Source organism: Scomber japonicus, chromosome 2 (genome assembly GCF_027409825.1).
Source record: "Scomber japonicus isolate fScoJap1 chromosome 2, fScoJap1.pri, whole genome shotgun sequence".
Taxonomy (NCBI): Eukaryota; Metazoa; Chordata; class Actinopteri; order Scombriformes; family Scombridae; genus Scomber; species Scomber japonicus.
In genome coordinates, this window is record NC_070579.1 from 25180085 (window position 1) to 25196503 (window position 16419).

A 16419-nucleotide genomic window follows, 5' to 3' on the forward strand; every position below is an offset into this window, starting at 1 on the left:
GCCACAAAGACTGTATAATCTGTGCCACAACTACAACTGACTGCAAATCATTTAACTGAACAAATAAGGTGGTCTAGAGCTGCACATTGGTTTTCTGCCCCTTTGTTTAAGCTAACTCTTATGGTAACAGTGCCGTAAGTTGAATGTTAGGATGCAAAATGTTTTATTTTGGGGCCATTGGGGGGAAAAAAAGAAAAAATAAGTTCCTTTTATTATATGTAGGCTCGTCATCACACTGTATCAACCTGCACTGCCTCATTTTTATACTGTACACTGTATCACAATTTATATTATCTTTACAGCATGCTGCTGCTTTGACTCCTACTACAGTAACACTGCTGGCCGCTGGGTGCCGCTGTTGCCTCCTGATTACATTCGCTGTCCGTGGTGCTGAAATGCTCAGCTGAGCTGTTCAACATAGGGGTTTCCCTTATTCCAAATTACAGTTTCTAACTTGATGAAACTGTAATTAAAGAATGATTTTAGGTAACTATGAGGTGAATTAAACATACTGTTTGTGTAATAGTTGCTCATCCCACTTCTAAGGAATGTGTGGGGTGCAATGTGGGGTGCAAAAATGATAAATTCATTGTTTGCTTTCTGGCGACCCACTTTGTCCAACCTGAAGAACTCTGGTTATCTACTCCAACTAGTCTAAGATTCAGATCTCTATGAAGAAATTGTCTTTTGATGGGCTGAACTTAAGTAAACAGGCAAATGCGTAGCTCATATTGATATAGAAAGTTTACGTTTTGTATGCAACTTGAGTACAAGAGCAGAACGAGGTTGAAATCCTCAGATGGCACCATGCAGGGGTTATTGCGGCTGCAGAGGCTTTAGACCACCCGGATCTGTCTATCACCGTGAGCCGCTGGACTAGCGTCAAGTCTGCCAGATGAAGTTACAACCATACAGGAAATAATTCCTCCCAAATAAAAGAAAAAAATGTGTTGGCATCGTGTACAGGCTTAAGTGTTGTAGCATCTGGGTGTAATTGGGTCATTTAAATCGACTGAAACTTGTTTGTTACACCAATGAGCCATTTTAGACCTGCTTTGAATAATTCATTATTTTCAGCATAACAGCGTCAAACAAGACAAAATAGCCAAGCAGCACAGTAATAAGAATATGCTGCCCATTTTAGCCCACCCACAGGATCGTAACAGCTTTAGACCTTTTTAATGCCAATACAGCACATTTTAGACTTTGAACATTTCTCTTCGGGTTTCCATTACTAAATGACTATTAGCTCCTAATTACATGTTATTATGTTGTTTTATTATAATCTAATCGTTTTGTGTAGTATTTTGTATTTTGTATTTTTATATTTATGGTTATTTTTTATTCCTTCCGTTCTCTTTTACTGTCATAACTATCCATCTTTTTTAGTGGTTTTGATGTTCATTAGTCTCTAAAACTGATTTTTAAACATCCCACGTTTTTCCAATTGTTTGTAAAACTCTTTGAATTGCATTTGATTTGTTTGATAGGCACTATAAATAAAGTTTAATTGGTTGAAAGATAGATAGGTAGATAGATAGGCAGACAGACATTGATTGATTGATTGATTGAATACGTTTCCCTTTGCATTTGTGGCCATTTCCCTCTTCCAACAGAATCTACTATGATGTTTGTTAAATCCGTTGACTTTAAAGACAAACTCTGTGATTTTGGGTTGTAGCCTATAATTCAAAACGACAGGATTTAGCATGATTGTTGGATTATCGGGCGTCTATAAAATCAGCCTTTAATTTGGAAAACATTAACCGGACGTTGTACGCTTTAGTACAATAGGCTTCCGCTAACTTGACAGTCGAGATGGAGAACAGGCAGTACGGTTGACTTAACCACAGTCTCACTGGCTCCACTGTGAAGTTAAAACGTCTATGAAGCAATCTCTCCACTTAAATTTCACAAAGGGAAAGCACGGACTGGAAAAGGACACTTTACCCACATGATATGACTCCAGCGATCGACACAACCTGCGTTGGCGACTTCCCTTCAGACTCTAGAGTGGTTGCCTGGCGTCGGTGAAACGCTTTAAATGACATATTAACACTGGAGAAATGGGACCTGCTGAATGAAAACTTTCTACTATCTCTACTGGAGGGTTAAAGCGACACTCATCGGGCACAGTGCTCATTTAAAAAATCAACAACCGAGTTGACTGCAGTTATGCACCGCTGGATGGGACGCAGATAAAATGTTTTGTCACCTCAATTTCCAGGTTTGGAGGTTAATGATGATGTCAAGGGTCGCCCGTTTTGGAAAATGATTACTGGCAGCACCGACGGTAAAATAATGGTCAGAAGATGTCTAGTAACGTTCAAACCGTTCAGGTAAGAGACAAAGAGCTGGCGACGGTAAAGGCAACTCTTATGTTTTTCCACCACAACGTGGCTGGTTATATTGATTAAAATGTGTGTAATTTCACTACTTGCATGACGGCATAGCTACATTTTAACATACAGATGTCTCAAGAAAGACATAGAGTTTTCACTAGGAGGAATGACTACACTAAGTTGTAAATCCCTGAGAAAACGCACTACTATATTATTGTGTATTTACAGCCAAGGTCTGTGGGTAAAATCACTCACCTAAACACACCCATACACACGCACATGTTTCTCAACCAAATAAATTATATCTAAGTTAGAGTCTATATGGATAAAGCGACGTCACGCAGCGATAAATGAGGGGATAGCCGCTGTAAATAAGCCTGCAGTCAGCCGAGCTCTAACTTAGTTTCTTTCTGCATGGATAGCTCCATTATCACTGTGTGGCTGGCCTTTGTTTGTGAAGATATAAAGGGGAAAACTGGAGGGGATTGCTTACACATGTTAACTGCTTAAACAGTTGAGACTTCACGGTTCATTGAGCCATGCTGTGCCAACCTGCTTTATTTTATTTCCCCTGTAAGGTACAGTTAAGGCAGTATACTTTTAAAAAGCAACAGTAACTATCTGTGGAGGAGTTCATTCAGTGGCACCACTCACCTTTTTACATTTTTACCCACTTTAAACCTGCTGATACAATGGTGCACCAGCTGTGCAGTACTGAAATGCTTCACCTGTTAGTATCTACACAAAAAGCATGATAGCTTATTGTTAGTTAATTGTGTGTGTATCACAATCAAATGAAACCAGATCTCCAGCTGACAGTGTGGTGATTTTACTCATGTGAATGGTAGAGAAGTATGATTTCTTTTTTTTTTAGATAGTTTTCCCTTATTAGTTAGTTTTGACAGGAAAAACAAAACAAAGGTAGAGTATCCCTGGTTCCCTGGCTAGAAACTGAACTAAGGAACTTGTCAATACTGTATGTGGTAAACATCTAAGATCACTGTACCTGCATGACAGCCCCAGTAGACAAATGCTGTAGGCAGTAAAGACCATGTCGTCATTGTACTACTTGAAGCCTGCTCTGTTTGCAGATGTTTTAATGACCAAAAAATGCTGCTTGTCAATTAATATAATCTCAAAATTAATTCTGTGTACGAATGGCATGAGATCCTCAGCACTGCCAGAATTAAGGCTGCTGCAGTCGCCAAGAGAAGTTTCTTGGAAAACAACCGAACCAACACCTCCGCTGCCACTCCTCCACTCCTGCCACGCCTCTTGCTTCAAAATCATTTTACCTAGAGGCAAAATCTGATAAGTCTATATGTGTGAGGCAGCCAATTAGCTGATAGCAGATCTCTCCTTCTGATCCAATTAAAGGGAGCAGAGCATTTACTTTAAGCCTGTTAATTAAAGACTTGTCAGGCAGGACCGGGGCCTCATCCTCTCATATCACCCACCTAACGCCACTTTAGAAAACGACTAAATGATAAGAGAGAGAAACGATCGCCCTAGGACAACATCAGACCAGCCTCTGCACACCCACACTAGCTGAATATATTTTGTTCCCTTTCCTTTCTCTTTACAGATCACAATCACATAGAGACAAATAGATAGTGTACATTATAAAATACTTGATAAGCTGTAAAAATGGTCAATTTGGCAATTTTGCTGTGTAAACTCATTATCTCTTCGTAACAGCACAAACCTTTGAAGATGAAAATGAAAGACAAAAAATGGGGCAGTTGATGTAAAAACACTAAATCAGGTCAGTGATTCAGTTTTTTTTTTTTTTAGTTTAGATCATTTTGACTTGCTGTCCAGATGGTAGTAAACTCTAATAATATCATAACCCATGCAGTCATATCTCTTTGTATTCATGATAAATAATCCCTTGATCATAATGATTGCATCGGATTGGATTCACATCAGTTAGTGTATTGCTGCTCTGCAGTCCTCTGACAATGATTGAGCTATTCCGATTAAATCTGCAATATGCCTGGAACAGATGGGGATAATAATTTCTTATTTCATAATATTACAGTATCGTGGGAGAGACAGAGAGGTAAATGAGGAAGAATGAGCATGTGCCAGCTGCTTAGATGCTGATGTAAATACAGTATTATGGCTATTTAGTGTAAATCAATAAAGAAATGGCACATGCAGAAGCAACCATTGACACACTGACACTTTGGCTTTGAAGTCTCTTGTTCTCTGATATTATCCTGACAATCATAGTGATCATCACATTAATCTAATAATCTGCTTCCAGCACCGGCAGAAAATGAAGTTGGTCATTAGAGTGTGGAAGTCTAATTTTAACATGTATGACTCTGTTGTTATAAGTGCAATCAGTACTGAAATTCATTATATCCAACTCCTGCTCAAAATGTAATCTGACCACTTTTCTTACAATACAGTGACATACAGTGATAAATGACCAATTAAGCTGTAATGACTATATAGCTACTTTACTTTTGGGGGTGATCATTATAGCTGTAATCATGTTTGATGCAACCCATTAGACTCGAGCCTTGATGATGACGGTTATTCAATGTCAATATGTTGCGCAAAGCAGCCACATTCCCGTCTGTCCTTGAAGCCATCTGAGTGTATTACAACTCAGGACAAGACACATTGGCTCTGTCTTAGAATGTAAAGTCACCTTGGGAGCTTGCCAAACCTCCACACTCTATACTTAACGGATTATTCAACATCATCTTGATCCCTTTGGGTCAATCAGATCAGATCAGCTCAGCAAATGTTCTTATAAGTGGCCATTCTTCCTCGCTGTTGATAGGAGGTAATTTCTTACAGCCGCATTAATATGAGGAGGTGTCGTTCAGAACTTTGCGTGACTTGGAGCTACTTACTATTCCAGGAAGTGCTGTCAGATTTCACACTGGGCCGTGCATTCAAGCAAACAGCTCCTGCCTGGCTTTGAAGAGAAAGCAATAGCTATGAATAATTCATTCATTTGTTATGTTAAGATTCATTTTTTCCAGCCCCTTAGTGCAGGAGTTGAAAGTTTAAAGGTTACCTGTGCAAGGTTAGCCTTAAATTATGGAGTGAATTGTTGCCATTTGTATAAAAGAGAAGCTCTCATTGGCTCTCCTTTTCTCTTTGCTCTTATTGCTTTTGATTGATTGCTCATCTCCTGGTTATAATACAGCCGTTGATTGTTTAAAAGCATTTCAATGCAAGTAACATTACAATGATTGAGAAAATTTGTTGCATCCTCAGCTGCTAAAATATGCAGTAAAAGTGCTGGAGTGCAAGCTGTTCGGTATCACATAAATCTGCCTTTGTACTGTGCTGCTACTAAAAAAAAAAAAAAACTTCCAAGAAATTTCTCTTGTGAGGGTTAGCAGCCATGCAGCAAGGATTTTTAAAGTGGGACTTGACTTGTTAGTCATGAAGCCTGACTGGTATTTTGTCCAGCAAATAAGAATCAGAGACAGCTTTGCTTCTCTGGTTCCCCGAAGAGTCTTGGCATAATAAGATAACCTTTGATCCATACACTGAAGAGAGTAGCTAACTAGGGCAGGATTTACACAGATACAAAAGACCTGATTTTCAACTCTTTTAAGTCACAGATCTGATTCTCTCATGGTTGTCTAACAAGGGAGATCTCACACAGAGTCTTATTTTATTTTCGCTTCTGAGGTGCAGTAGCATTTCAAATATCAGATTTGTGCCACAAAGCGTGGTAAAGCTTGATTTTATGTTCCACAGTGAGGCCTGCATCATAGAGCTGATCCCACATATCTAATGTATTTTGACTTAGCTATTCAATGCTTTGTCATCCACCAGGACATTATCTAAAAAATGTTTTAAGACTTCCAAAATTTGATGTATTTCACAGGTTTTACACAATATATAGTAACAGAGCCCTTTATTTCTTACCTAGTTTTGTGCAGTTTGTGGTGCTCACCCTCTTTTTGGCTTTTGTCTGAGATGTATAATATCACCGAATTACAACATCACAACACTAAAATGTTTCAACTCGAGTGCCCTTTGGCTTCTACCTTTCTTCTTGGGATCATCATTCCAGTTATGCTCTGCCTTGTGGAAATGCTGCCTGCTGTTTCTTGGTCTATATCCTCCTCTCCTACACATTTTACCTCAACCTGATTGCATCTCTACATTTTTTATCCTTCCCCTTTTTCTCTCTCGCTGTCATGACGATCATTCCGTCCTGCAAACATGTCTACCCTAATTGTCAGCCTGTTCATGTGCCCACATTCTTTCTTTTGTTTTTACATTCCTCTCACTCTTTATTTATTAATTTGCCTGCCTTAAAATATCTCACGTTCCACCTTCCTCACTCTCTTATTCCCCTCCTCATCTTCATACACCTAAACTCCTCACCTAAAACATCTATTTACCTGGCCTTCCCCATAAATATGTCTATGTGTCTAAACTCCCCTTTCATCTGCTTTCTGCTCTCCTCCCTCTGTGTTGCAGGATATTCGTGGTGGGAATAGGCTTCTTCAGCCTGTGCTTTCTAATGACCTCTCTGGGGGGGCAGTTCTCAGCCAAGAGACTGGGGGACTCCCCGTTCACCATCCGCACAGAAGGTACTGACACGCGCTTTATGTTTGAGAGCACATGTGTGTATGTGTTTGTGTGAGATGAAATGCTGTAATGTCGCTGCATACTGCTGTGTTATAACTAACATAGTCCTGCTGTCAACATGCTTGTAAAAGAAGACTCATTTTATAGGTTGTGTATGATGTATTGAGTCAGCTTGAGTCAGTAGCTTGGAAGTTATTGGTTTGATCTCAAGCAGTGAGAGCTAATATTGTATCTGTGGGTTTCAGCTGCACTACCTCCATGGATTCTGCACTGACAGCAGCCCTGTCCTCCCTTTGACAACACCAGTATATGCAGGGCCTGTGTGTGCATGAAGAAGAGATATACTGTATGCAAATATATCTGCGTAACGTGTGTAGAAATGTTGCCTTGACTCAGTTGACAGTAGTAAGACAAAACAGATTGTCTGCAGAGTGTGAACAAGTCAGATTGTCCGCACATGCCTGCAATGGCCTGTTGCAGTTGTTGCTAAGGTTGTTTCAGGTGTTGTTTGCGTTGTCCACTCATGTCTCACATTGAATTTGGGCTTGAACATTGTATTTGAGAAGTTTCTATGTCAGAAAATAATGAGAAAAAGGTGTGAAATCCTACAAATATTTTGGAAGCTGGCCAATTAGAACAATGTAGACGCATTGGGATGGGGGGGCTTAAAGAGACAGAAGCTAAAATGGCCTGTTTCAGACAAAGGATAAACTGAGTAGCTGTATAAAGAGCCAGTATAAGATAAATAAGGATTTTTTAAACTGCAAATTATGCAAAAATATTCCAGTAGACCCCCAGAATATAAATATAGAGCTGGAAATGTGATACCTTGTGTTGTCATTTTTCTTGAACTATCTTTGATTACTTTAGATGAAGATTAAGAAATTCAGCCAAAAATTAATTTCATAGCACCTCTGAACCCTCTCAGGATTCTCTGTGAGACTCATCATCATATGGGAGTTCATTAAAAGCAAGCCTGCATGACTTTTGCTCTCGCTACAAATGGTAATTTCGGTATAACAACTTTATATTTGCTGAAATTTTCTGGAGTCAGTAGTTGTGTTGAGTAAAGAAGGCTCCTAAATGATGGGAAGTGCCCCCCCCCACACACACACACAACTTACAACTTAACAACTTGGTAAACAACATGCTTGTTTGGATTGGTCTGAGAGATTGGTCGAGAGACATAATATTGAGGTGAATACAACCCTACAACCATGAATTCCTGTAACACTGCACTCCGGTTGCTATAACGGTATTACACCTGTATAACTGTTCCTGGCAAAACCATCTCTCACCTGTGACATGTCATTAACACATAAGCCAGCTGGTGATATCACCTGACCTGCAAGTGAAGGTTGACTGCCAGTGGCAAGTCAGAAAAAAAGAGCACCACTGTAATCTCCTGCTGCACAAGGTGCAAAGATTGAAAGTCAGAGGTCATTTTATGGAGGCCAACCACTTTCCAGTGGTGCTAGAGCAGTAAAAAATCTCTTAAAATAAGACATTCTGTGTTCTGAGAGTGATTCCACACGTGTGTAGCATGTGTGTTTACACTACAGTAGTTGCGGCTTGCCATATGTCAGTTTGCAAGGATGTGAGAACAAGCGAAAGACAAAACAACTGCTACTATAATTCTGCATCAGTCAAGTGTTGGTGCTTGTATCTACCGGTAGTTTGAACTGTTCTCCCTATGAAAATAGCAGACTTAACTACAGAAATGCAGACATGTATTAAAAATCAAAGTAAAGTGTGGTTATAAGAGAGATAATGGGATGGGGGGTGGGTCATTTGGGATTACTGTGTTTGTGATAAATTGAGATTATTGTGTTAGTGTGATACATTAGGATTAGTGTGTATGTGTCAGTGTTTCTTAGTATACTTGATTAATCAACTACTCATGCAGGGCAGCCTCAGTAGACATCTGGAGCAAGCTCATTAAAAACTGTATAGTGTCCAACTGTGCTTCCTCATAGGAATTTAATTTGTGTGTATATGTGTGTCTGTACCTCCCAGCATGCATTTGTGTGTATCCGTGTATGTACTTAAATTGTTTTGTGCTTGTCTATGCACGAAATATGCCTGCATCTGTATCATTTACATTATGCCTGGGTACATTTGTTTGTGTGCATGCCCCACTGTTTCACCTTCTTTTCTCCCCTTACACGGATCTCTGTGGTGTACTACTTCACACTGTTTTTGTTACCATCTCCCTTTATGTGTGTCTGTGTGTGTGTTTATCTGTGTTTGTGATGAGCTGGCAGGAAATTGGCTGGTAAATGGAGCGACAGCAGCAATGTGGGACAAGATTGAGACCAGAGAGACTGAGAGACTGATCCATCTGCTCTTTGTAAATCAGCCCAGCAAAACAACTGGCCCTTTCATTAAGCCTCTGCTCACCACCTGCAGACTCACACACACACACACATGCAGTTTGACTCATGTGTTTCATTAAGTACACGTCATTTCTGGCAGACCTCCCAGGTGAAAGCATGTAACATATCCAAAAAAAAAAAAAAAAAAAAAAAGAATTGGTTTTCGGCCTTTTCATACTGGCTGGCTAAGCAGAGCTGCTTAACTCAGTGGTTATTTTATCATGGTGGTCATTTTTATTTGCCCTGAAGACATTTCACTCTGCTCTTTAGCTGAACTGCTTATTTGCTTTTTGTGCACTTCTCAGACAGGATTAAGCTTTGTCAAAACCATGTTTGTGACTATTTGACAGCTGCCAATAAATATTTAAAATATTTCTGGTTAGGCAGAAACTACAGCTACTGTAAATGGAGCAACATTTTCAAATAACCTACATAATTTACAGGCTTTATCAAGCTACTGCAAGTAAAAGTCTAAGCTAGTGACTGATGATTTCAATTACTATATTGACAGTAAATATATTTAGATGTGGATTAATGTTAATTCTGTAACTGGCAAAACGACAAAAACAAAATGTTGACTGATGGCTGGTTATATGCTCTCTCTCTCTTTGCATGCCAGTGTCTGTTAAATTTACAGTTAGTCAAATATGGTTTTGCAGAAGAAGAGACACCACTCAGTACCATTTTTGATGTTTGATAACATAAGAAGGATATTATAGTTTGTATATTGATGTTTATAAAAGACAAACAGTACCAGTTGTGGTAGCTAGCATGTAGCTCAGCAGTGGTGGAGCTGGTGTTGTCTGAATATTCAAGTTAGCACATTATATTATAGTGTTTAGATTACTACCCTAAAAGTCCTCCCCCCCAGGATTCTGGGCTGTGAAGCAGGCTGTCCCATCACTCTGTATTCTTGTCGTTATCTGAATCTGCTACAGGGCAGAACTGCAGCAGTTTGTCATGATGATCAATTTTGCTGCCGTTATCAACAAATGTGACGCCAATTTTGAGTGCCATGATTAAATTAGAATATTAATTAATAACATCAAATATGCCACTTATTCATTATCTTGATAAATGTGAATTGAATTAGTCAATTTTTTGATAGAAAACTATGCACGCTTATTTAGAACTTGGTTGTTTGTTGTTAAATGGTAACACTTGATTTATAGAAAATAAAAACCTAAAATTAAATCTAAATGTCAATATACACCATTAATTCATTATTCAGTCCTAGGATCACTCAAATGTTATTTTTATGTTATGTCATACATTAATGTTTTGTGTGGTTATTTCTCATCTTCAAAAGCTATATTCTGAAGTTAAAACGAGAGTAGCAAACTGTCCAAAGGTCATTTATTTTATCCGTTGCCTTGGGTTATCATTCTGACCTCTAAATGGACATGCCACTCTACAATAATCAGAAAGGAGCATGTCCTAAAAAGGTTAGTGTTATCTTTGACTCTAGGGATTTCGTGAGCTAAAGAACACAATTGATTTAAACTTAAAGTAATGTCCAACTTCAATTTTACATGATATGTGTCTTCCCAGTAGGCTGCAATCTTCTAATCACCACTGGAAATATGTTGCTTTAAAATGCCTGTGTATGCATGTTTAGATATCATTGTGTGACAGGGCCTTCTCTGTTACTCAGTTGAGGATGTCTGATGCAGCAGCTGTCTAAGGCTAATCATAATCCTTGATGTGTTGAGGACAAAGCCATCAGGAAAACAAGCAGACAAGTTACTTTTCTGTTTATAAATCAAATTCATAGGATTTCATCTTGTATTATACCATAGTCATTTGTACACAAGATATTAACTTGCTGTTTGCACACAATAACAGCCAAATTTGTGTAGGGCTTTGTCACCTTAGTGAGGAGCTGCACTGATAGCAATTGTTTGGGTATTAGCTGAACGTCGAACGCCACCTCTCGCTTCCGTGGATTATCGGCTTCTACTGGAGGTTCAGAGTACTGGGTCTTTGCTCAAATCCCCATCTCTCCTCAGTGACTCATAAACTCATCATTGGCTATGAGTCAGAGATGGAGAGGTAGGGGCTCAATAGTAGAAATGTGAAAGTGGAGGAGGAATAAGGAGGTTGAAGTAGAGGCGATACTGTTTGTGTTGTAATTAAGCATGAAATAAGACTTCTCAAGGTGACATTTCTCACAAAGGACACAGATAAAAATGCGCAATAAAAAGGTACACAACCAGAATTTACTTGTTAAAAGACTAAAATAAAATCTGACGTAAGGGAGATGTTAGCTTGATCAAAGGCCCTCCCTGTGGAGCTTGTTCACACTCTGCAGTTTATTACATTAACAAGGACCCGTGACAGTCTCTTTACCCTAAGCATGATTTTCGCTACACTGTTTGTTCTAGCTGAAAGACTCAAGGCTGTCTTACATTCTAGGTGGATCCCTAATGGGAGTGAGAATATGATTTTATGTTTCTGATTTGGTTTTAAATTTCTCTCATCTCTGTAGCTGTAATGATCTGAATGAACTGCTTGAGAATACTGTCAGTCAAAGAGTGTCATTTTCAAAATAGGAAACTTACATTCACCAATAAGAGAACAGTTTGTAAATGCTGCTGTGCATGGATGCAGGCAGGGACTGAGACCCATTCCCAAAAGACTTTTTTTTTCATGTCCTAATAGGACCTCGCCACAGAGTTTACATTTATGAGTAGCTGCAGTTTACAGTACACTCATATAAATGTATTTGATTATAGTAAATTGTGTGATTCGACATGTGTATCTTGCATCACATCAGTATGCAGCAGCAGGTACTGGTTAAGCACATTCAACCCCCGCTCTGTGGTCCCCTTTAATGTTTTTTTCACACTGGATGTTCATCTCTATCACACATTCCCTGCAGTTATGTTTCCTCCCCATCGCTTCATGTCGAACAAATCTGGCATGACAATCATCTGCATGTCGCTGGTGTCGCTGCATCAGGAGAGTCACTCGGGGAGTACACTTTATCAGTGCACTCATAGCCTAGGGAGTTTGAATGGACTGTGAGTGTGTGTATGTGTGTTGGAGTCGGACCTATCCTACTTTCAGGGACATATCAAACTCAAGACCAGTTAATGGGGGACGGCTTGTCCAACTGGAGACAAAAGCTGTATCCCCATTTGGGAAGAATTGCTGCAAGTGCAACATCAGCGCTCTACCTGTACTAATGTGAAGCTCCTTTTTTGTTAGGTTCGCACAAACAATCACATTGCACCTGGTACTAACAATCATCAGCATTTTAGTTAGATTCCGAATCATTGTAACAATAATATGTCCTTTAAAACTAGTATCTTTGCAACATCTTTACCTCTCACAACTACAGTATGTTGGTATGCATCTATTTTACATACCTGTACTATCTATAACTCTGTATCTATAACTATGTTTCTCCTCTGTGCAAACTTCAGGCCATTCACTGTGTTATTCCATCCTTACCTCATTTCTAACTCCAATACATATTAATGAGAAAGCCTATCCAATTTCCAAGTAGAGAGGGCCATTGTTCTGACCTAAGTGCTATTACCCGGCTGTAAATGAGAAATTTCTCCACGGCACATTATATTATGGTTATGTCTCTGGGAAGGTTAGTATGCAGCAATATGCTGTCTCAATTACCCGGCCTGCATCAAGCTTTGTCTACAGGTCGCTAGCTCATCGTTTCCTCTGCCATAAGCTGGTTATTTTCCCAGGTCCTGATAGTGTCATACTCAAGCATGCTTGTGCTTTCTTTCTGCAGATATACACTAATAGTGTTTACAGAGTCATGGCCTCGGTTGCCTGACAGTTTTGGGAAGTCTACTGATTGTATTGTGTCTGTGCTGACAAAAAAAGCAGCTGTATTTGTCTGGTTACTTTGCTGCTGTGGGCTGATAAGGCCATAAAAGCACACCAAGCATGACTTGAGATTATTTCTTTCCTCAAGCCACCTCTTTCCCCACCTTTCTCTCCCTCTCCTCACACGTCTCATTCTCTCTCATTTCTTTACCTCCAAGATAAAAATGTAAAGTGCCTGGTGCAAGACAGAATAATTGTTAGCCATAGCTTTTTTTGTTTTGTTTCATTAATTCACTTCAACCTATTCCTCTGCTATGCTCAAACCTTTTGCACCAATAATACCTTCATACTCTGCCCCCTTTTTTCCTGTTCTTACATGTGCGCATGTGTTGAATGCATTTGGACAGTTGCTACACAACCAAAAATACACTCCTGCCTTTGTCTGAAAAGTGATGGTAATGATGGCTGCAGTGCAGGGGAGATTAATTTATTTGAATTAAAATAAGTGGAAGGATGATGTAAAGGCACAATAATAAAGGTTTCACTTTACTATCTTCAAAGTAACAGATTTGACTCTTGGTTTCAGATCATTTGCAGACAACTAAGAGTTAACAGAAAGCCAGCTCTCCAGCCTTCATGTGTGCAGTAGGCTCTGCTCCTGGAGTGTCTTACTACAAGCTACATAATGTCTCATATTATTTTTCTTGAGATAGACTGAAAAACAAATTCAAGGAAAAACTACTTACAACTTATTAAAATGCTATTGACACAAAATCAACATTTTATCAAGAACAAATCATTGCCACTGTTTTTGTTTCTTTCACTACAATATACATTAAACAAATTAGACCATTGCCATGAAGTTAGATGGCCTTAATATCAGAAACCTGTGTACCCTCACACACTTTTCTCTGACAGTGACCCTCATCAAGACCCTTTAGTTTAACTGTTATGCTTCATATTGCATTTCATTATACTAAGGACATGAGTTAATGGTTTGGCACTGTCAAAGGAGATACCCCCCATCGCTATACAATTGGTGTGTGACGCACCACACTAACTGTATGCAATACAAAAATGAAACAGCCCCGGGCAAAAATGGGTAGAAAGCAGAACTAAGCTGATGTGAGACATGCATGCGTAAACAACCATAAATAATTAATACCAACAGTGATTTTAGATTAGTGGCGCGGCAAATGCCACATACTGTATGTACTGTATCTGAAGTAGTTTGTTGGATATGGTGCTCATGTAGCAGCGCAATGGGCACTGGTGCTATTTCAGGAAACACTGCAAAGAGGAAATAGCAATTCTCGTAGGGCATCAGTGATGCAGTATAGACAGATGAGGAGAAAACAAAGGATGAGAGCAAAGGATGCTCTAATATGAGTTAACTCTGATCCCTCTGTTTCATAGTTCCATATATTCCTGTCTGATTTGCATTGTTTGCTGCCTTCATATTGCAGCTCTGTTTTTTTGTCTACATCTTTTTATATATCTCCCTCTTGTTGTTGTTTTTTAATTTCTTTCTCTAATTTTATTTTGTCTTTCATTTGGGCATTTGTTTTGGTGTCCAAAAAGTACATTTGGAAGTTTGAACATAAAAAATATACACTAATCTGGTGCCAACTGGTTGAAAGATTAATTAAGAAAAATTAGCTGGAGTTTTTAATTTACTAGCCCTATCCATCACATAAATCAATCAGTATCAGAAAAAATGATTTAATCCCAAATCAATAAAGTTTGTCCTTTAGCTGTAAACTGGAAAGTAGTTTTGTTTTATTATTAGACATGATGTCATAACCACTTTAAAATTGACTGTGACTTATATTATTTATTAATTTAATTTTGTTTAGAATGAAATGCCATTCATGATGTCTTGGTCTTTATCAGATGTGTTTGAGATTTGTTGATGTACAGACAGAAATATATTTTCATGAATTGATCCTTTTTTCAGCATTTTAGGTTTTACAGATTTCATGAATCAAACCACAACTAATGAAAGTGACTACCTTGATTGGAAGACAGCTAAATGCATGGATAGATACACTTCTGCTGTCTCTTTCACCCTAAACTATACTCTCATTCTTGTGACTGCTTCTTAGATTTTTTTGGTCTGCTACCGTAGTGCCCCACCCCTCCTCCCCTGCAAGATGAATACAAAAAATGTATATATATAAATATACTGTACCTGTATATACAGTATATGTTTATATACAATACAGTATATGTGTGTATCTAGTGCATGTGTAGAAATGAACTCCTGGCTTGACTTTAAAGCTGCACTCAAAGGAGTGAGTGAGAGTGATTGCTCATATTTTGGAAGAGGAGGAGAAAACTCAGTTTAGGGCAGCTGAAATGTCTTCATTTTTACAGAGTGGGATACACATTGGCACAACACTAAAGTGAGGTGCATGTGTGTCTAAAACACAATTGCATAAACACTGTATTTGGAGGACTTGTCATGCAGTCAGTTGAAATTACAGTCAACCTTTCTGTGTCTCTTTTTTCTCCCCTTCACTTTGCTCTCTCTATCTGCCTCACAACTCACACAGCACAAACACACACATATGTCAAGCCTTCCTGTACTTCCGATAATCATGTGGCAGCAATAATCATGGCACCAGTGGCATATTAGCCATTATGTTACACATCTGTCAGCACTGCGTGATAATATCAGGAAGCTGTTGATGTTTCCTGCCGGTCTTGTCACAAACACTCTCCATTGCTGCTTGCCTTATCTGCATCAGTGTCCAATAGCAGATATCTGTTTTCGGTATGATGTGTAGTTAGAAGGACCTCTGTACAGCATGTTCAGTTAAAAAAAACAAGTTAGCAAACAGACATGATGTCATGTAACATGTAGCCTAGCTAACGTTTTAGGAGATGGCAAGAACTTTAATACTATCTAGCAAGCTAACAGAGTTCAGCTTACTAGCTATTTACCTTGAAATTTAAACTCATTAAAACCTATAGTAAACTAAATTCAAATTTTTAACTTTAGGAAGGTTTGTGAAACCAGTCCAATCTTCAGTAAAACCCCATTCTTTGTAATGGCCACATTTTAAATAATACCTGTAACAAGCACCTTGGTGCATTACACAAACATGTGCTGACAGCTTTCTTGTACTCAAGCATCTGTTTAACAGCTTACAGAGCTGATCTGGAATTGTGTGTGCTGTACTGCCAAGCCTTGGGCTCTTCCTCTCCCTAGGAAACTTTAAATGGCATTACCTGTCAACTCATATGATAGGACCCATCCGTTTCTCTGTAAATAAAAGACGTGCTGAAGCGCAACAGAAAGAGCAATTTCTAAAAAGGTTTTCCCAAAT

The 16419-nt window shown here is 38.9% G+C and overlaps 1 protein-coding gene across 1 annotated transcript in view; it reads left to right on the top strand.

Moving 5' to 3' along the window:
• The first annotated feature begins 2271 nt into the window (after positions 1-2271).
• The window catches only part of LOC128364616 (alpha-1,6-mannosylglycoprotein 6-beta-N-acetylglucosaminyltransferase B-like), a 133714-nt gene continuing 119566 nt past the window's right edge, over positions 2272-16419 (top strand). The window contains exons 1-2 of the mRNA XM_053325185.1: positions 2272-2339; positions 6807-6919. Of these exons, the coding sequence (XP_053181160.1) occupies positions 2272-2339; positions 6807-6919 (181 nt within the window). The remainder of the gene's footprint in view (positions 2340-6806; positions 6920-16419) is intronic.